The 22,597-nt window shown below is 43.5% G+C and overlaps 1 protein-coding gene and 1 pseudogene across 1 annotated transcript; both read right to left on the bottom strand.

The window, feature by feature from the left end:
- Window positions 1-2,335: 2,335 nt before the first annotated feature.
- LOC123425666 (probable arabinosyltransferase ARAD1) lies at window positions 2,336-7,584 on the bottom strand. The gene is made up of 3 exons (XM_045109367.1): window positions 6,529-7,584; window positions 4,689-5,054; window positions 2,336-2,881 (listed from the first exon to the last, which is right to left on the bottom strand). The coding sequence occupies exons 1-3, from the start codon at window positions 7,468-7,470 to the stop codon at window positions 2,693-2,695; spliced, it is 1,497 nt and encodes a 498-aa protein (XP_044965302.1). The 5' UTR covers window positions 7,471-7,584; the 3' UTR covers window positions 2,336-2,692.
- A 6,936-nt stretch (window positions 7,585-14,520) lies between these two features.
- LOC123425980 lies at window positions 14,521-17,270 on the bottom strand (annotated as a pseudogene).
- Between the last annotated feature and the right edge of the window lie 5,327 nt (window positions 17,271-22,597).

Here is a 22,597-nt window from a genome sequence, read left to right as displayed (position 1 = left end):
TCTGGAGCTCCTCATGACATCCAAGATCTCATCCGGGACTCCAAACAACCTTCGGTAATCACGTACACTATTCCCATATAACCCTAGCGTCATTGAACCTTAAGTGTGTAGACCCTACGGGTTCGGGAAGCATGTAGAGATGACCGAGACACCTCTCCGGTCAATAACCAACAACGGGGTCTGGATATCCATGTTGGCTCCCACATGTTCCACGATGATCTCATTGGATGAACCACAATGTCAAGGATTCACTCGATCCCGTATACAATTCCCTTTGTCTACCAGTATATAACTTGCCCGAGATTCGATCGTCGGTGTCCCCATACCTTGTTCAATCTCGTTAGCGCCAAGTCTCTTTACTCGTTCAGTAGCACATCATCATGTGGCTAACTCCTTAGTCACATTGAGCTCATGATGATGATGTTCTACCGAGTGGGCCCTGAGATCTTTCCGTCATACAGAGTGACAAATCCCAGTCTTGATTCGTGCCAACCCAACAGACACTTTCGGAGATACCCGTAGTACACCTTTATAGCCACCCAGTTATGTTGTGACGTTTCGTGCACCCAAAGCATTCCTACGGTATTAGGGAGTTTCACAATCTCATGGTCTAAGGAAATGATACTTGACATTAGAAAAGCTTTAGCAGACGAACAACACGATCTAGTGCGCATCTATACTTTTGAGCTTAATGAATTTGGCACCTTTTGCTGCCTTTCACCATTAAAAATAAATGCAATAGCTCTGAACCATGTGAAAAACAGCAGAATGGGGCTATTTCTTTCTCGACATGACTAACTATAATCCTTCCAAAATAGATGTTCCAATCTACATCCTCTGAGAATTGGGTGTAGAAGGTACTTCAGTGTACAATGCAATTACCAATACTTGGTGGGGGCTGCTACAAATCAGTTGGTTGATCTTAGAAAAAGATCAACCGCCTGGTTAGTCGTTTGATCTAGTGCGCATAGCCATTCGATCTCATGCATCCAACAACGAAGGCCCCCGCGTCTTCCTCCATTGAAGAACCCCCGCGACACGACGATGCTTCATTGGAACACCGGTGGCGATGAGGCTTCATCATAATGTCGGCGGGCCTGATGATGTTCCATTGAAACACCAGCAGCTCTATTGCAGCGTCGGCAAGGGCTGCATCCCAGCACATGCGGCCACAAGAGATGCTTCGCAACACGCGGCGACCATGATAGAAGTTGTGATGCGTGTGGGGGATGCTGCGATGCAGCATCGGCGGCGGCCATGGGCGAAGCTGCTATGCAACGCCGACGATGAGGGCGGATGCTACGACGCCGCATCTACGATGACTGGTGCTGCGAGACAACACTCGACGCCCAAGGCGGGGCTGTGATGCAGCACGACGGCCATGACTCAAGCTACAACGAAGGACGCGAGAGAGAGGTGGGGGTGACGTGATGCAGCGCGGGCGATGACGGATGTTGCGACACAACACGTGACGGCCATGACCGAAGGTGCCATGCAGCACAGGATGTGCGGCAGTGCGCTCCGGCGACGCTTCAGTGCAGTCCCGAGGCGCTCTACTGCAGCCCGTGGCATGGGATGAATCAAGGCAAAGCCAACGATCGTCTCTTCCTTCGTTGCGGGTTGTGGTGCTTGCCTTTACATTGCGTGATGAAATTGCAGGTTGTGGTGCTTGCCTTTACGTTGCGTGATGAAATAAAAGGGGGAAAAGAAGAAGAAACGGGTGGAGCATGGCCCCGTGGAGAAGATAAGGTGGAGGGGCACGTGATGACCGAAGAGAGCGCAGATTACGAAAGAGATTTTTTTTAAATAGAGGCAAAAGTTTTACCTCATTTATCAATTAAGAAGAAAAGAGATGTTCAGTTAATTTATGAAAAACCGGACGAAAACTGTCATAACCATGCTCAAAAGCACGACCCCATCCACATGTGAACTTCAAAAGCACGACCCCATCCACATGTGAACTACACCCAAGAGCCACGGACCGAAGCACCCAACACACTACTACTGCAACCCACAACCTACATGTCCCAGTATCGGAAAAGAAAACTAATCGACTCAATACAACTCGAGGAAACAGCATCAAAAAAGAAAACCAATCGACTCAATACAACTCGAGAAAACATATTGATGAAAACCACACACATGACCAACCCACATATGCAACTAAAAAAGCAAAGAATCATCCATCATGGAACCATTTACGCCTCCCCTCTGCAAGATTTAGAGCCACCCTTTTTGTGCTTTTCATCCGGCTGAAGTTAAACGTTTCCCATACTTGATTCTTCAGAGGAGGGTTCAGAAGAGAAAAAAAAAACTACATTGCTCAGACTTCAGATACGATAATCAATATCTCGAGATTGCTTCCCTAGAGTTAGATCATTCCTATTCCAACTTGGATGTCTCCGTAAGTAACGCTGTAATCAATGTTGTGAATAAGACAGTCTGATTCAACATGACATCCTGACAAGCTAACCGCACAAAACAAACAAATATAAAACACCAATCAAAACGGCGTTCTTCAATGCTGACTCAACTGTAATATCTACTGAAGAACTGAAGGGCGTTAGCAGGATATGTACAATCAGGAACTGAAAAGGAAGCCTTGCTGTCCATATATATGTATATAGCGCTGCAACATCCAAAATTCAGGCAATGTAGGCACAAAAGTTTCCTTGAGGCCGCAAAAACCATCTTAGCTGGCAGTAGATATCTCGCTCGGTGTTGAACAGATGCACGAGCAATCAGTTTCATTAGTGCCTCTTTCAACTAGGCGTTTGTTCCGGTTAATCAACAGCTTGATCAGTGGTGCTTTCATGGAAACTTGGCGCCATATTTGATTCACTGGCCCATTCGGATCTTCATACTCAAAGTAATGTTTTACCTGCAACAAATATCCAAGGTTCAGCAAATAAACTACTAGCTAAACTGTCAAATGTGTATGGATATGCATTACACTCCTCTGAAACTGAAACTTCATGCAATTCCTTGAGTTTCTTGCAAATAAGATGACATTTCACATGTCATTGCATACCAGATCAGATTGAACATTTCCAACGATGTAGCAGTTGATCTTACATAACCTAACAGTTCGGCAGTTTTGTTGCCAAAACTATATACGCTGCCATAAATGAAGAGCATAAACGATGGAAATTAATCGTGCGTACATACCAACTTAGTTTGCCAAGCAATTCCAAACCACTGCCCATCCATGAAGTGGTTAGTACTAAATGACAGGAAGGAAGAAATGGTGATCTTTCCTAGCAAAAATGCAACAAGAAACCAAGTGTCCCGTCCCATGCTAGTAAATGTAAAAGATATAACCAGCTTCTCAACAGTAAATCACTAAATCAAACAAGTTTAGTTCCGGTATTCAGCTTCTAATACATTTCAATATGGTAATTATAGGACTTTACAGTGGTTTTACGTTAAGTGAACTTGTCCAAATGAAGAAGTGACTATTCTGACAGACCCATTATCAAGTCCTGGAAGATTTACCGATATGTAGGGTTCCTTGCATCTCTTGTTTTGGTGATGTGAAACCAACTGATCTTGAATGTCAGCATTTTGTTATCCCTAGTTTTTATGGCGTCCCCATCTCGTTGTTATGGTGACGATATTACAACGTGGCGCCCTCCGAGCCCAAGGCTTCGGCCCTCGCAACAGAGGTTGCATGTGGCGTCCGCCATAGGCATGGCGTCCTGTTCGCACCCAAATGGTGAGGTTGGTATCACCATGCTCAATTTCATACGCACAGGCCTCTTCCAGCCATGCCCCATCCAGCTCCACTCAACTCCAGGTCGGAGGTGTGTCTTTCCCATCCGTTGCCTCCTATCCACCCAGCTGCAGGTAGGAGGCGAGTTTCGGCGCCACATCCCGCCGCTCTCATCCACAGATCAATGTAGGTACGGCACATGTCATCGCAAGCCAGCTTCACCACCACCTCCGGCGGGTTAAGCTACCCCTCCCCTCCTCCACCTCTCCTCTCCCTCCCCGTCTCTCTTTTTCCCCTATGCTGCGATGTGCTCTGTTTCTTTGTCTTCAAAGCTCCTCTGTTCTGTTATGTACATGCTGTGCACTAGTATATACGTACACATGTAGTGCTAGTGCAGTGCATATCTCAAGCTTGCAATCCACATGCAGGGCTAGTCTATTTGTGGGCAGTGGCTAGTGCAGTGCATATCTCAAGCTTGCAATCCACACGCAGGGCTAGTATATTTGTGCGCAGTGGCTAGTGCAGTGCATATACTCTGTTTAGTTACTTAATTTGTTATCAACTTGTCATGCAAAGTTAGGTCTTTTCTGTGAAGTGATTTAATTTGCTATCACACAGAGTTAGGTTGTCTATGAAGTCACCTTGCCATACGCCATAAGCGCTATAAAGTTATGAAGGGGGTCAGTCGCCACAAAATTCATTATGCCATGAAAAATATGTTGCTATCTCACTATGCTGTTCTGGGTGTATATACACAATGTACTCTGTAGAAAAGATAACTGTTTAGGGGATCCTGCCACTGTAAAAAAATCTATATAATTCCTGGATCAAACACACTTTGTTACAGATATATGTACGAAATTGGTTCCTATTAACTGAAAGAATGAAAATGGTTCCTATTAACTGAAAGTACATACAGGATAAGATGAACTAAGATGCATATGGCAGCATCAACTAAAAAAGATGGAGTACTGACCCTTTGTATTTCTCTTTGATACTCCAGAATCCGCTCTGAACTGACTTTCCGAAGCATTGAAGTTAAGAATCCAGGCTGTATGGCCTTGCTTGTGTCAACAAAAATTGATATATTACTGTAGTCTATAACATCTTCGAATGGTAACTCAATGTGATCGCTAACTATAACAGGAACGCATAAACTGACAAGTGCATCAAACAATCTGCACGCCGAGGGAGTATCTCCAGCAGGATGCAGGCAGAACTTAGATGAGTGCATTCCTTGCGTAGCCATACGCCGACTCACCCTTGATTGGGCTCCATGTTTTATGATTACATCTCCCTCATTTTCAAGAACTTGAAAAAGTGTATCACGGATCTTCCCGCCCTACATTATTAAGAATGATCAACTGTAACGTAAGTAATTCTATTGCATAAACTGAGATAATTAGCGAAAGAAAGATAGCATTGATTATAATCTCTATGGCTATAAAGTAGTAACAAATAAGGATGTATTGATGGTAATAAAGTCTGACAAAATGATGAAGGATGAGTGCACACAATCCCATCCCTTAAATAAGGTCTGGGAACTATATAACTTAATAGGTAAATGTGAAATAATATAAAAACTAATCAAGACTTGAGGAGCAACATTTGAGATTACAGTAAGAACCCACAAGTGTAAAAAAAATCAATAGAGGGATGCTTAAAAAATTACTCCCTCCATTCATAAACATAAGATGTTTGGATATTTCCATATGGACTACATACAGACTCAAATAAGTGAACAAACATATTAAAATGTGTCTGTGTACATCCGAATCCGATTCATAAAAAAGTTACAACATCTTATATTTGTTAACGTAGGGAGTACACTGGTATCTGCATGATTTTGAAAAATGTAGTTTCTAGAGATCTTCCAAAAAACAGCACATTATATTATGGTCACTTATGGCACAGCGTGGGGTCTCAAGAATGGTTTCTGCTACCTATCCCCACCGACTGTTGTTTCCTATGCTCAGATGGTGCATTTGTTACCTTTAGTCTTGTTCCCTGACCAAATTATTTATTATGCAAAGTTAAGTATCCGACATTAGATGTAACAGTTGCCACTGGAAACAAGCAAAACTGAATGCAGCTTAAAATTTCGATGCATGTAGACACTAGACAGCAGACACACAGATGATGAATGAAAGAGAAGGGGGTAAGGTAGAAGAAGGGTTTGCAAAACTGTGGAAGCATTTTTCTCTGCAATAAATACTCCATCCATCCCTAATTACTTGTCGCGGAAATGAATTAAAATGGATGTATCTAGAATTAAAATACTTCTAGATACATCCATTTCTCTGACAAGTATTTTCTGACAGAGGGAGTATTAAGTAGGTAGATTAAGAAGTATACAAGTTTGTGATTTTGAAAAGATTGTGCTTTGCAATAGTAAAAGACTACTACTTAATAATATATCAATTCTCAGCAATTTGTGTAGCCAACATGCCTTTAAATGCGTAACTAATTGCCTAATATCAATAGTCACTTCAGGAGACTGTATGTGTTGCCCCTTGAATACAAAATGGTGTCCTAGACTCCTGGTTGAATTACCCTATGATATCGGTGCCTGGACAGTCATTCCTTATTTACACGAAGTAATCTCAGTCATCTAAGCAAACAAAATTCAAGGTAATCATATATTCATATCCTAACTTTCGTTTCACCTGAATCCATTTTTATAACTTCTTCGACAAGAATTTAACACTGAGTGCTCTGAAAGATCTAATCATAGCTTATCAAGTGTCATTATGAGTTTATGACACATCAATCTCTAGAAAAAAAGTGTAATATTTGTTTCGGATTCCGGAGCTCACCTCCTTTCGGTACCGGTTGCCCATGAAAAACAGCAATGCAGGCCTGCTGTCAACATTGACATCGCCCTTGAAGGGGTTGATGCGGTGGGAGTAAGGCAGGATGACATCCTTGACGAGAGAGGCCTGATCACCACGCAAGCGGCCGAAGTCAGAGACGAGGAGTACGGCATTGCTGATCCGGTCCACCACCCGGTAGAGCGCGTTGGGATCCTGGCAGATGAACACGTGGTCCCTTCCCCGGTACCGCCGCCAGTACGACTGCCGCTCCAGCCACTCCACCAGCTCGTCCTGCATGGCCTCGTCGCTATACGAAGGCCCCACCGTGGCCGCCGCCTCGGAGGCATTGGCGGCCGCCGGGGGGCGGATGGGGTTGACGACGAGGCTGAGGGACGAGAAGAAGGGCACGTAGAAGAGGTCGGCCTCGACCGGGTCATCCACGCGGGCCACGGGGCGATCACGTGGTCCCCGTTGACGGAGGTCCTTGAAGAGCCACCACTCCGCCGAGTGCTGGTGCCCCGGATACCGCAGCTCCTCGTCTGCCAGCACCGCGGCCGCATCCGACGAACCCGAGGGGCCCCTCGCGGACATGTAGCTGCGGACGACGCCGTAGGTGAACTTGGACGGCAGGTCGTACATGTAGATCTTGACGGGGGAGGGAGGGGAGGAGGCGGAAGAGGAAGGAGAGGTGGAGACGAAGGGGTGGGAAAGGCGGGAGGCGGAGGGGCCAGAGGGGGACAGGAGAAGGAAGAGTAGCGCGAGCGCGAGCGCGAGGAGGAGGAGGATGACAGGGGAGGGGCGGCGCGACGGCATGGCGCGGGCGGCGAGTGCGAAGAGGGATCTGGGGAAGACGAATCGAGGGGGCGGGGGCGACACCAGCGCCGACGCCGGCAAGATCAGAGGCGCCGGTCGCTGCTTACGGGGCGGCCTGCCGCGCTCCCACATGTGGCCGGACGAAGACTACGGCCGGGCGGCGGAGGATCGGAGAGAGCGGGACGACGGCGATTGGGGGTAGTAGTGGGGCTAGTGGCTCACACTTGTTTGTGCTAGCGCTACTGGACTTTAGGTCCCACAGGTCGGTGACTCGACATGTTATCTATACCACTAATAAACAGTCCAACGTATTCATCGCTGCGTCACCCCAATCAAACCTACACAATTTCCCGTAGAGGAATTATAACCTTACGATCAGATCTTCTAATTATATCTAACCATCAAAATTGTACCAGGCCCACCTTAAATGTACGTCTACCATATTAGTTGCACGGACGAAAACTCTGCCAGTTGACGTGCAACAAAAAAATCTCCCCCGTTCACGTTCACGTCAAATTAGGGGAAGTGCTAAATTAGGGAAAGTGCTAAACAAAATAGCTAAATTCATGTCCAGCACCTTATACGGAAACAAACAACAAATAAGGGAAATCATATCAACCTGCCCCGTTCAACGTTGCCGTCCATACGTCTAGCAGTTCGTGCGTCGTCGTCGCCGTCCAGACGCAGTCGTCGACGCATCCACCAACGGCCGCTACGACGAGCTCTTCACCAACAGAGCTGCAAACGTTGACGCATCCGCCAACGGCCGCGACGACGAGGTCTTCACCAATAGAGCTGCAGCCGCCGAGGCACCGTCCACGGCCGCGATGACAAGCTATACGCCGTATAAGGTGTTGCCTTCTCTCTGCGTTCTGATCCATCTATTGCTTTGATTGATCTGGTTGTCTTTCTGCAAATTATCATAACAACTACATCATGATCCATTATTCTAAATAATTAATGAAAACTGAATTCAAATGGTTCCATACGCAGAACAAGAAAACTTTGATGGTAAATAGTAGGATGTAGTTGAACATGAAACTCTATACCTTCCTGTACAATGGTATGATGACATTTTTCACATTAACAGAGTTGGCGGAGTTCGTATGACACCAACCACTCCCAACAAGACGCGCACCCCCTTCCAGGATATAAGCAACTCCCAATCGTTGGGTGATGATCAGTACCTAATCAGTATATTTTTGCTTTGTTGCTCGACTGCTAAATTGTCTCATTTATTACATACCCTAAAGAAGTAAAAAGGCAGAGGGATAGAGAGCGGTATGCACAAAATAGGGATGAGATTAATAAGAGACGACGTGAGGCCTATAAACAGAAGAAGATTGCCGCTGCCGAGATCAGTGCGGCAAACGCACAGCTGACTATATCACAAGGTAATGACCATCAACTAAATGATATAAGGCCCATACGTATTGTTATTTAACGATCTATTCTTTGTCTATTCAGACCGTAGTGATATTAAGAACCGCATTGAACGTGAGCGGTATGCACAGAATAGAGAGGAAATATTAAAGCGACAGCGACAGGCCCGTGACCAGAAAAAGCATAATGTTGTCGTCCTTGATGGCAGTAACCTTGTAACACAAGTCATGGCTACCGGACAATCAGCAGTCACACAACTGGCTAACATAACATGTGCGGGTGGTGCAGTACCAAATTCCACAGAGCTTCTAGACGAAAACGAGAATATTTATGATGGCGACGAATCCGATTGGTTGCACAGAAATGATGCATACCAGATTCAACGAAAGTCTGGACAAGTAAGAGTCACACAAATGGAAGTGGTAGAGAACCCACAACTCAACCTACGTATCCAAGAAGATTCTTTTAAAAAAAGAGGTTACTTCTGTGACTTATTAATGGTGCTAAATTATGAGTTTTGACTTTCTTCTTTAATTTGGCCCTCTCCTATAGTTTCAGGTATAGCGCATTCTGATGATAATGGTCCAGTGATGCAGCCTACACCAGCTGCAGGGCAAACCACTCATAATCAAGGTGGTGTGCGTTTTTTTCTAAAACTGGTACATGACAAAGGGTTACAACCAAAGGTACTTACTCATTGGGACACAAAATGTTTTCAGGCAACGACCATGAAGAACATGCATACGGAATACTGGAGCCCGATGTCCACACCGTCAACATTGATGGTGTGCATTATGTCCTTTTGTGTTTCATCTCCTCATTGTTGTTGAACATGAACTTAACATGATTTCTGACCCTTAATGAATTATTCATATCTTCGGTACTAGAATGCGATGGAGATAGGAACCAGATAGAAACTACATACGTTAACCATGATGAAGAAGCTAGGATCTTCGCGGAACGAGGTATATTGTTGCTATCATGAGTTATCAGTAAACTATAACATATGATACTATGGTTTCTACATGCAGTTTGATTAATGCAAGTGTCTAATCTTATCCAGAAGTTGCTTTTGAATCCTACCGAGTGGATCAACAGGATGGTCATGCGACTCCCAGTACTGATATTTATGACAGGGTTTACATGAACCTGCCCAAAAAGCACCATGTGCTTAGGAAAGTTAGTGATTGCCGCCACTGTGGAGCTTTGAGGATTCAATACGAGGGGCCTGCGTTTTGTTGCAGAAAGGGGAAAGTGGATATATTTACTCCAGATGTTCCTGAAGATTTGAAAAGGTTGTTTACAAGTCAGGATGATGAGGATGCTAAATATTTTAGAGAAAATATACGGTATTTCAACTCTCATTTCTCTTTCACAAGTCTTGGAGTCACACTTGATCGTCGAGTCAGCACCGCAGCAGGAACCGGTGTATATACATTTCGTGCATGTGGGGGATTGTACCACGCTCTTGACGATCTATTGTCTTTTGATAATGGCCCTCGACATTTGCAGCTATATATTTATGATACAGATGAAAACTTGTTTCACAGGGTTAAGAGGTCTCCGAATCTTAGGTTAGATCTCATCCGAAAGATTCTGAAAATACTAGAGCACAACCCTTATGCTCAAGTTTTAAAAAGCCTTGGTACTGTTCCGAATCTAGATGAATACAGAATCTCATTAAATACAGATATCAACCTTGATCAAAGAAGGTACAATGCGCCAACTACCTCTCAGGTAGCAGCAATCTGGGTTGAAGGGAGCGACCCACAAAAAACTTTCGATAGAAGTGTTATCGTGTATGCCAAAGGAGACCGTCCCCTGTATATTAGAGCATACTATGGGTGCTACGACCCATTGTCATATCTACTATTCTTCCCACATGGGGAGATTGGTTGGAATCGTGAGATGCCGTATATTGGGTCGGTCGCTGACACAAACCAGGATTCAGTGGATTATTCTACACGTCAAGAGAACCAAGCCTGTGTTTTTCCTTCAGGTATAATGTTCATTATTGGTTTTTCCATTTTAGTAAAAGTCAGCCTTACTCACTAATCCATCTTTCAGACGATAATGACAATATAACAGAACAAGTTGGTCATACCGCACACCAGGATGAAGAGGCCACTGATTTACCTGCAGGTATGTGACCAGATTGTTGTTTCTATATTCTTATGATTCTGTTATACCAAATTTAATGATGTTAAACAATTTTTAGATGACAACGAGGATAACCCGGTTGAGGATTTTGGTGACAATGAGATGAATGCCACAAACTCAAGGAAATTTGTTAGCGCGAGGGAGTATTATTGCTTCAAGCTGCAGGTCCGGAAGAAGCTTCTTAATATCATCTTGTTTGGGGGGAGCCTTTTCCAACAGTGGGCTGTTGACATGTACATCAAGATTGAGACAATGAGGCTTGACTGGTACTCAAAGCCAGTGAATCAAAAGGTTATACGCGCTGACCTCTACCAGGTAATGTACTTGTGTTTATGCCTAAAAATTACATTATAGATGCCACACTCTTTGCTTGGACCATGTATACTAATTGGCGCCAAATATTAATTTATTATAGGGTCTTGTTGACACCATCATCGCTGGCGAGTCACGCGGTGACCGGATTGGAAAGCGAATCGTGCTTCCACGTACATTTCCTGGTGGTGATCGTGACATGCAGCGCATGTTCCTGTATGCGATGGCAATAGTTCAGCGATGGGGTAAACCGGATTATTTTATCACGATGACATGCAATCCCTACTGGGAAGAGATAACTCAGGAATTGTTGCCTGGACAGCTGCCACAAGACCGTCCAGACCTTGTCGCAAGAGTATACAGAGCTAAACAACGAAGTATGATGGACTTACTGACTAAGGGTAAGCATTTTGGAGAAGTCGCGGCTTATGTACATGTCACTGAGTTTCAGAAAAGAGGTCTCCCTCATGAGCATATACTTCTGATCATGAAAGCAAAAAGCAAGATAAGGACCCCGGATGATTATGATGGGGTGATATCTGCAGAGATACCCGACAAAAAGAAATATCATGTTCTCCATGATCTGGTAGTCAAACACATGTTGCACGGACCATGTGGTGCACTCAAGAAAAGTTGCCCCTGCATGATAGATGGACAGTGTCGGTTTCATTACCCGCGAGATTTTTGTGATGCTACATTACAAGGGAAAGACTCATATTCCATCTATAGAAGGAGGGATGATGGGGTGCGAGTTAGGATCAGAGGAGCAGAATTGGACAATAGATGGGTGGTCCCTTACAACCCCTTTCTGCTGATGACATACAATTGTCACATTAATGTCGAAGCATGCTCGAGCATCAAGCCAGTCAAGTACTTGTTCAAGTACATCTACAAAGGGCATGATAAGGCGTCTTTTGCGTTTGAGCAGGATATTATCAATGATGGGGGAATCATCAATAAAATTCGGCAATATAGGGATGCACGATATATATCTCCTCCCGAAGCTATTTACAGGATTTTCGGCTTCAAAATGTTTGGTGTCAGTCCATCTGTATTGCAGCTCCAGCTTCATTTGCCAAACATTCATACAGTCGCATTTAAGGCACATGATAATCTGGAAGATGTTGTTGCTCGGCCATCTTCTTCCAAATCCATGCTTACCGAGTACTTTGAGATGAACCAGAAGTATCTGCACGCACGGAAATTGTTGTATAGAGAGTTCCCAGAACATTATAGGTGGATAGCCGGTGGTAAGAAGTGGCAGACGAGAAAAAATAAGAAATCACAGATTGGAAGGCTGGTGCATGCACACCCTGCTGAAGGAGAGAGGTACTACTTGCGTGTGCTCCTAAGTCATCTCAGAGGTGCCACTTCATTTGATGATTTGAAAGCAGTAAATGGCAAGCTATGTGGGTCCTTCAGAGAGGCGTGTGAGCACTTAGGCCTCATTGAGCACGACAGGACACTTGATGATTGCATGACGGAGGCAGCAACATTTCAAATGCCTTGTGCTCTTAGACGTTTGTTTGCGACTATACTAGTATTCTGTGAGGCAACACAAATCCGTCAGTTGTGGGACAAACATCTAGCATCAATGTGTGAAGATTATCGTCGTACTCAGTCGAATGAGGTAGCACTTGAGCAGATGGTCCTTAGGGATATCAGGGATCTATTGCAATCCATGGGAAAGGATATTAAAAGCTATGGACTTCCGGTTCTGGTTGACATATATGGTAATTATGATGTTGAGTATAAAGAGGTAACAGAGGAGAGACAAGTCAAAGTGGACCAAGAACATCTAGACATATTCAGCCGTTTGAACACTGAGCAACTGGCTGGTTTCAATGACATAATGGATCATGTGACGAACCAAAAAAGGCAGATATTCTTTGTTGATGGTCCAGGAGGCACTGGGAAGACCTACCTATACAAGGCATTGCTTGCAAAGGTCCGTTCAATGGGTCTAATAGCGATCGCAACTGCTACATCAGGTATCGCAGCGTCGATAATGCCTCGAGGCCGGACTGCACACTCTAGATTCAAAATTCCAATCAAGCTCACTCACAACAGCATGTGTAGTTTCACAAAGCAGAGTGGTACGGCAGAGTTGCTTAAACAGGCCTCCTTGCTAATTTGGGATGAAGTTGCTATGACAAAGCGTCAAGCAGTAGAGACACTCGATAGATCACTACAGGATATAATGGAATGTGCTTTACCGTTTGGCGGAAAGGTTGTCGTCTTTGGTGGGGATTTCAGGCAGGTCCTCCCGTTGTGACCCGAGGGACAAGAGCACAAATCACTGATGCTACATTGTTGATATCCTATCTGTGGGAGAAGATCTGCAAGATACGCCTCACGCGCAATATGCGGGCACAGACAGACCCTTGGTTCTCTGAATACCTCCTAAGGATAGGCAATGGAACGGAAAAAAAATGGTGACGACTATGTGTGTCTCCTTGAAGACATTGTGATAACTTATACCGAGGATGAAAAACAAGTTAACAAGATTATTGAAGATGTCTTCCCATCCCTGCACACCAATGCTACGTTGAGAGAGTACATGAGCACACGTGCAATTCTCTCAACAAAAAACGAGCATGTGGATGACCTGAATGACAAGATGATCTCGAGGTTTCCGGGGGAAGAAAAGGTTTACCATAGCTTTGACTCTATCGAGGATGATTTCCAGAACAATTACACGATTGACTTTCTAAACTCGATCACACCAAATGGGTTGCCCCCGCATGTCTTGAAGGTAAAAATCAACTGCCCGGTCATCTTGCTACGGAACCTCGACCCTCATAATGGGCTATGTAATGGAACACGGCTTATGATCAGGGCCTTCCGGGATAATGCAATCGATGCAGAGATTGTTGGTGGCGAGCATGCTGGAAAGAGGGTGTTCATACCTAGGATCCCTATGTCGCCCTCGAAGGACACCTCACTTCCCTTCAAGCTTAAGACAAAACAGTTCCCCATCCGCCTGAGTTTTGCGATGACCATTAACAAGGCACAGGGTCAAACCATTCCAAATGTTGGTATTTACCTTCCAGAACCTGTTTTCTCACACGGCCAACTATATGTTGCATTGTCAAGGGGTGTGTCAAGAAATACGACGCGGATTTTAGCCAAGCCTAAGAAGGAGATTGATAAAGCTGGGACAAGCACCAAAAACATTGTCTACAAAGATGTTTTAGAGGGGTGATGTATGTGCAATCTTTCGTGTTTTGTTTGCACCTTTGCTTTTGTACCTATAACTATTCTGATCTGGTTTTCTTTCACACAACATGCAGTGCATTTTTTGGACATTTTTAGTTTCTCGGCTGGTCAATACTGGAGGGCCTCACCGTGCAGGTGGGGAACTATCCTAAAATGAAAAGGCGTTCACATATGAACTGTCCTAAAATGAAAAGGCGTTCACATCTCACCTTATGTTATGATTACTTGTATCATCATTTGGGGAACATACAAATTTCCATTTATTTGGTCAATTGCAGACCTAAAGATCCCTATACCAGCAAAATTTAAGCTGGATGGGATCACTGTGACAAATAATGAAATATTGCAGATTTAAGATGGTTGGAATTACCTTGATTTTAGTAGACACGAATTTGGGACATATGTTATGATTACTTCTCAATGCAAATTTTTATTTAACACATGACCAGGAATATAAGAAATAGGAGTAAGAAACTCACCTTGATTTTAGTAGACACAAAATCAAAGAAACATTAGAATGAAATGTGACAGAGAGATGCTTCAACAGCGAGAAGATAACCTCCATCAGCTGAAAAACAGTGCAAAAAAGTATATCAATCTTTGAGAAAAGAACAAATCAAAGAAAGTATATCAATCTTTGAGAAAAGAACAAATCAAAGAAATAAGTATTGTCTACCTCTAAAACAATTCAGAAGGAAAATATGCAACATATTATTAACATGTATTTTTATGTGAACCACCAAGTGAAGAAGGTTACTCGCCTCTTAGTTCCAAACCCGGTTGAAAAGTTTCCCGTTTACTACCATCTTTAGCAATACCAACATCATTGGTTGCAACGCCTGTGACTATTTGATTTTCATCATAAATGATCTGTCAGAGCAGAATTGAGGCAAATATTAGTCCTCCCACGAAAGAGTTCCTCAACTGAAAAAGGGTAAAAAAGAATGGTACCTCACTCGCAACAAACCCTGGATACACTTCAACACCTAATTCTTCAGCCTTTACAGACATCCATCTTACCAATTGGCTCAAGCTGAACAAAAGCAAGTATGTTAACACACACAGATTCTCTGAAATAAGAGGAATATATAACTATACAAGCATCAAGCGAATAATAAAAAGAAAATATCAGCACCTTATTACATAGTTCCCTTTGTTATCAAAAGGAGATGGAAGTGTCCATGCCTTGTTCTTTGTTAACATCTAGAACTTGTCAGATGAGACATGGACTCTGATTGGGGCCTGTTGAACATATCACAGTCACATCAAAATGAGTATCCAATTTACTTGGTACATCCCACTCTCAGTTTTCCATAGAGCACTCATAACAAGAATGATTTTAGGAACACAAAACTTGCATTTGTTCTATTTGAAGATATCACAACAACCTCCCACAAAATAATATCTTTAATATCGTATGTTCAGCTGAATCTCCCCTTTTTTCATAAAGGGCGCTTTTATTTACTCAAAATATAGCTAAGATGCACACAACCAAACACCAACAGTATGACAAGAAAAAGGATAAAAAAAGACATGTCGGCAACATTAAAGTCATACAGACAACACTATGCCTATGTCGAAGGAGGTGGCTGAATCAAAGGCATGTGTTCAGTAAATCAACAACAAACAAGCATTATTGCACTAGAAAATCAGAGTGAGCCACAAAAACACATAACATATCGAATGCAGAGTACAGAAGGGCATACATCCTCTTGCCTCCACTCCGGGATGAGCTCATCCAACGCACGGGGCTCGAACACATTCCCTGACAGTACATGAGCACCTGTAGAGCAAACAAAAACAAAGGCCCAAATTACTAAGAGGGCGATCAATGCCGTCGCAAGTGTTGTGGTAGTACTACAAGTCTACAACACAACGGCGAAAACAGGATTCTGTGTGCAAGGCCGCGCACCGACTTCGGCTCCCTTCTCGAGGACGCAGACGGAGAGGTCGGCGTCGGCCGCGCGACAGAGCTGCTTCAGCCGGATGGCGGCGGCGAGCTCATACGCAGGGATAGGGCAAGGAAAGCAACAACGACGAGCCAAGAAAACAATAGCCAATCAGTGGGATCAAAATCCAAAAGAAGAGCCAAACGGTGGAGCCACCACCAGAATTTAACAGAAGAGCTAACTAACAAGTGAAATAATTAAGTATATAGTATAGACACATCTTATGAATGCACAGGTATTTATAGAAAATTCTTTTTGAGACGCAAACAGGTGAGCAACTGAGCATGGCTTATAGAACAAATATATTGGTTATAATAGTATACAACCAAATATTTTATCTCGATACCAGATATGAAGAAACTAAGACTCGAGCTATTTGTTTCCGAAAAGAAACAGAGGACCAGAACTCCATGAAATTAAGGCATGAACTATCTATTTAGGAACTCCAGACTACATTATTCAAGCATCCGGACAACCACGAAGGCGCAACAACAACTAAAAGCCAAGCTGTGCAAAAAGCACCATCAGATCTGCTTGTCCAAGCTGTGCAAAACCCAGTATTACTGTATACAATGTATTACGAAAATAACTCCATTAATTTTGGGTGCGTGGGGTATAAAAAAAGGGGGGGGTCTGAGATAAATAAAAATAAAAGCATGGGGCCTGAGATAAAGATCATGATTCCCTTTCATCCTCACGTTATGGAAGTCCTTCCCATGATTTCCGGGAGGGACAGTACCTATAACTTACGATCTCTCGATCAGGAGCCTAATAAGCGACCGTTTTTCCACCCTAGGGTTTTCTTCCACCTCTCCTTCATCCTCTCTCCTGATCTCGCCGCCACATCCTCACACCCCTCCACCGCACCGGCCTCCAGCTTGCTGTATACATCTGTCTGTGGTGAACCATCGTCCTACATGTATCAGGCACAATCCTCGGTGGCCTATGCGGTTCAATCTGCTATCATCGTGGTAATGATGTCTCTCTGTAGTTACATCCTATTCACGATTCCAGATCTACAAGGCAAGGATGAACATAAGAAGATAAGCTTGGGTTTTCAGGAAAGCATCGGCAAGGGAGCCAAGGACGCAGAATCTAATGGAATAGCCGACAAAGATGAAGTGGAGAAAAAGGAGAGAACACAACCCACTAATTCCGAGGTGACAGACGCATCTTTTCTTTTCCAACTAAGTCCTAAATTGTTTTAATTCTAATTATATTATATCCTGCATACAAATTATTCTTTGTAATGTTGCTCTCAGGAATTAAATTTTAACGAAACAAGTGAAGAGATGCAGCCAACTCGGAACGAGGAATTAGCCTTCCATGAAACAAGTGAACAACTGCAGCCAGCTCAAGATGATGAATTAGCTCAAGATGATGACACCAAAGGGACAAAAACTATAGGGGAAAGGCTGGCAGAATCTAATGGAATAGCCAACACATATGAAGTGGAGAAAACAAATAGCATGCAGTCCACTGATTCCGAGGTGACAAACGCATCTTTTCTTTTCCAACTAAGTCCTAAATTGTTTTAATTCTAATTATATTATATCCTACATACAAATTATTCTTTGTAATGTTGCTCTTAGGAATTAAACTTCAACGAAAAAAGTGAAGAGATGCAGCCAACTCGGAACGAGGAATTAGCCTTCCAGGAAACAAGTGAACAACTGCAGGCAGCTCAAGATGATGAATTAGCTCAAGATGATGACACCAAAGGGACAAAAACTATAGGGGACACGCTGGCAGAATCTAATGGAATAGCCGACACAGATGAAGTGGAGAAAAAAAAGCATGCAGTCCACTGATTCCGAGGTGACAGACGCATCTTTTCTTTTCCAACTATGTCCCAAATTGTTTTATTTCTAATTATTTTAGGTCCTGCATACGAATTATTCTTTGTAATGTTGCTCTCATGAACTAAACTTTGCTGGTACAAGTGAAGAGATGCAGCCAGCTCAGAACGAGGAATTAGCACAAACATTCGTCACCGAAGGGGCAGAAACTATATTATGGGACAAGCTGGGAGAATCAAATGGAATATATGAGAACGATGAAGTGGAGAACATGACGAGCACGCAATCCACTGATTGCGAAGTCTCCGAAGTGATAGAGGCAGGTGGGGATGAAGAATTAGAACAAACGTCCGGCAGGGAAGGGGCAGAAATTATAGGGGACAAGCTGGCAATGCCTGCGCAGACAGGGAAGCCTATCCGACTGCATAACAAACCTAAGAAGGCACAAGACTACGTGGTGGCTCCAGAAGGCACAGACTAATATTTCTATTCCCTGGTTTTGCTACATTTTTTTTCTTCATTATTAATAAATGTTATTACTTGCATCATGATAAATTATGCCTGCACTGACGATGATTGGTCTGTGATTGAAAATAACATGTCTGAACCAAATGATAAAAGAAATTTAGTGAGCATTGACGACTCAAATCTCCAAAGAAGACACTTGGAACGTCTTTTAATCCCCGTAGAATTTCTTGGCGACGAAGTAAGTATATGTAGCTTTATGACGAGACGATGCTATTTGAACATGAGTTTCTATTATGTCCTATAACCAAGGTGTGCACTTCATATTGCAGATCATAGATGCATACATACATTGCATAAGTGCTAAAGAGCATCTAAAGATGAGGACAGGTGGAAGTGTGTTCTTAGAGAATGCATGCATCTCTAAGTTGATAAAGGAATTTAAGTTTATACGTGATGACCCACCAAGATGGGTGTTAGACAGAGCTATAACTTATTTGGAACATGATATGGTGAGTCCCAGTTCCTTACATATTACTATGAATTCAATCATGGATGAATGTTTCTACATATGGACCTAAACTAACAAAAACTCTATTTTCAGATATATGTTCCAGTAAACATTAAAGACTTTCATTGGTACCTAGCTGTTATAAATACCGGGGTGCGACGTATCCAGGTGCTCGACTCCCTAGGCCCACGAATGAACCGCAAAGACCTCATCGCTATGGTTAGTTATTAGTTCCACTGCACCATCTTTTGATAAGACGATTTATGTTATTCTTCGGTTGTGATGCTAATGCGTTGTCATTTATTCATGCAACAGCTCGAAGGACTGGAAAATGTATTCCAATATGCATCACTTCACATGGAACTAAAATTTGATAAGTGGAAAGACGTAAACATTACAGCATGGCCAAGGGAAGAATGTATTAAGAGCAGTCTGCAGATAGATGGGTATACCTCTTTCGAACCAAACTTGTTGCTCCCATCCCCTTTCGGTACCTCCTTCTCCTTCAGCATATCTGAACCATTAATATTAAGACATATGTTGTAAGAATGTCATCCTTTGTCGCCTCAGGTTATAGAGAAAATAAATGATCTTTCTGCACATGAATAAGCTTTTGCTTGAATATGGGCTGATTTTCCATCATCCTTTATGAACAGAAATGACAGAAGAAGAAACATCAAGAAAAAATGTTCATGCCTGCGCATAAAACCCATTCTCACGCATTCGCAATAAGCTAAATGAACCATGAAGGAGCACCACAACCCCATCTTCATCTTGGAGCGTGAGAGACTCATAACGCTGTGCTATGGGTGCAGAAGTGAATAGGTCATTCCTGACAGAAGCAAGGTTAGTCAGAATGGGTTCTACTTGACTGGAATCGTAGAACTGGTCCACCAAATTTGGATCGCAGAGACGCATACTTTTCAGTGAAGCCGGAAACAGCGAGCTTCCGCTCTTCCCCTTTCAGCCTCACCGGCCACCACTCCCACAGCGTGACCTAGCCAAGCACCAAATCGAATCAAACCACCGCCCATCTAGGAAGAAAACAAGAAGGAGAGGCGCATGCGAAATGCAGGAAAGGAAAGGGGGAGAGAGCGTACGTGTGGGTGCTCGGCGGCGGCGCCAAGGCGGCCGCAAAACCGAATAGGGGAGAAGGGAGGGCTTAGCGCGGGGGCTGCGGTGACGACGACGGCGGTGGCGTCGGCAACAGCGTCGGCGGCGGCGGCGCACCCCGGCGAGATCTTGCCCTCGGCGGAGGGTTGCGGGTCTTTCTTGCCCTGGGTGGAGTAACCTGCCGGCGACGGGATTCCTGGCGACGGTGATTCCTGACGACGGGATTCCTAGAACGGATCAAGACTCGGGCTTGGGCTTGGGCGCCCCCTTGGCGCGCTTCGGCCGGACCACCGCAGCCTCCTTGTGGCTGTCGCCGGCCTCCGCAGCGACCATGCCGAGCTCGACCTCCCCGCGTCGCATGGAAGAAGGAGGGCCCCGGCGCCGGCGTAGACGAAGAAGGGGCGGGGCGTGGTAGAGCATAGGGCCAGCTCGCGAACCCCCGCGTCCGAAGGAGGACGGAAGGCTCGGTGTCGCCGGCGACCATGCCGAGCTCGACCACCCCACGTCGCAAGGAGGAGGGAGGGCCCCGGCGTCGGCGCATACGAAGAAGGGCCGGGCGGAGCCCTCGCGGGCGCTGATGACGAAGGGGAGGCGCTACCGGCGATGGAGATGAAGGGGAGGGGAGGCCACCAGAGAGCAGTCGCCGTGGACTTGTGGATAGGGATTGGGTGGGGAGAGGAGGGAGTGGGTGAGATTGTGAGTTTTTTTTTCTATAACCGAGTTGGGGAGTGGGTGATGCTGTGAGTGGGTAGCGTTTATCTCCTATAAAAACATTTTTTTAGCAACTCGGTTATTTTGTGTAGGCATGTCCGATTCACTTGCATGGGTGAGGTTTTTTTATCACCGCGGCTATCAAATATCTATAATTTAATTTAATTTAATTTAATTTCTATAAAATCATTTTTATATAAAACATTTATAAAATTGATAAAAATGTATTGGATATATTTAATTTCTATAATCATATATAGGTCATCTTGTGGTCTGTGGATGATAAATTTTATGGAGTACTTCACTGGAAATGATTTGTCTGACACTCCTACGCAGGTAATTTTTATGTAATACTTATTCTATGTTGTATCATTATTTAACTCTTATTTCTACTTTAATAGGATCATTTTTATGTAATACTTATTCTATGTTGTATCATTATCTAACTCTTATTTCTACTTTAATAGGATCATATGGCAGATTTTAGAACAAAACTAGCTGTCATTTTAGTGGACTCGGAATTGAATGATGATAATATAAGAAATCGAGACATGGAAGATGACGAAACCAATATAGATCCCACGGATTGTATGATTCTGAATGGACCCCCTCATAATCTCAAAACATCGAATACATCATTAGATGTTGAGCTCATCTCACAGTCATATATCCTTTCACCGTGTGTCAACCCAACAAACGATGACTTAATAGACGAATTGTGCTTGTTCATCAGTATGGTTGATGATGACGCTTTACTAGAGTAAGCCATGTTCTTTTAGTTCATTTTGTATTCTAATAAATTACCCTCATGTCATTATAATTGACGAAATTTTGATTTTACAGAAGTGAATGGGTGAAAAGCTCTGATCCTTGCCCTATCAGCTTAAAGTTGAGACAAATAAAAAACATATTAAACAATGATGAATATATGGATATTGATTGCTTTCACATGGCTGTGCAGATACTAGCGCGGCACGAAGTCCAGCTTCTTAGAGACATTCCATCTCACTACATGGATCTAAACTTTTGTGTAAGTTACTATAATTGCGTTTTACATATTTTTTCTCATAGCACTATTGTTTTCTTATTTTTATTTTAGTCCATGTTCTAATATGCACGAGACCCAAGTCATCATGAAAATATGGACAGTGCTACGTTTAAACGATTCTTTCATAGCTGGCCTGACAGCAATGAGTATCATATCTCACGGTGTGATATGGTAAGATTTTAATTTTTCGTTTATAACAGTGGTTTATTTGGTTTTAATTAATATTTCATGTATTTATAAATGCATGCATCATTGCAGATTTTATTGCCTTGGGACAATTTTGGGCTGTTTCTATTGTTTGTCTTGGATCAAGATAAAAAAATTATCTCAATTTTTGATCCGATACCAGTACCTACTTTGGGGAGAATATACTTAAAACCATGGTCAGTAACCTAAACCTCACACTCCAAGTTGCAAACCCTGCATTCAAGGACGATATCTCTAAATGGGAATGTATAGTTCCGGTTGTTCCAACAAACTCACACTGGTATGAATCTTTTCAATGCATTAAATATTAAATAATTCATTCATTCAACACACATTATGTGTTTATTTCATACATGCAGTGCCTTGTCGGGGTATTTGGTTT

The sequence above is a fragment of the Hordeum vulgare genome, chromosome 2H (genome assembly GCF_904849725.1).
Source record: "Hordeum vulgare subsp. vulgare chromosome 2H, MorexV3_pseudomolecules_assembly, whole genome shotgun sequence".
In the NCBI taxonomy this organism is placed as follows: domain Eukaryota; kingdom Viridiplantae; phylum Streptophyta; class Magnoliopsida; order Poales; family Poaceae; genus Hordeum; species Hordeum vulgare.
This window is presented reverse-complemented; position numbering and strand designations above follow the sequence as displayed.

Bases quoted from the DNA above. Each gene is read 5' to 3' on its own strand.
- LOC123425666 (XM_045109367.1), bottom strand. From the start codon at position 7,470: ATGTGGGAGCGCGGCAGGCCGCCCCGTAAGCAGCGACCGGCGCCTCTG. The intron at 5,055-6,528 runs GTGAGCTCCGGA...TTAATAATGTAG, and splicing joins GCAACCGGTACCGAAAGGAG to GGCGGGAAGATCCGTGATAC. The intron at 2,882-4,688 runs GTCAGTACTCCA...TATTTGTTGCAG, and splicing joins ATCAAAGAGAAATACAAAGG to GTAAAACATTACTTTGAGTA.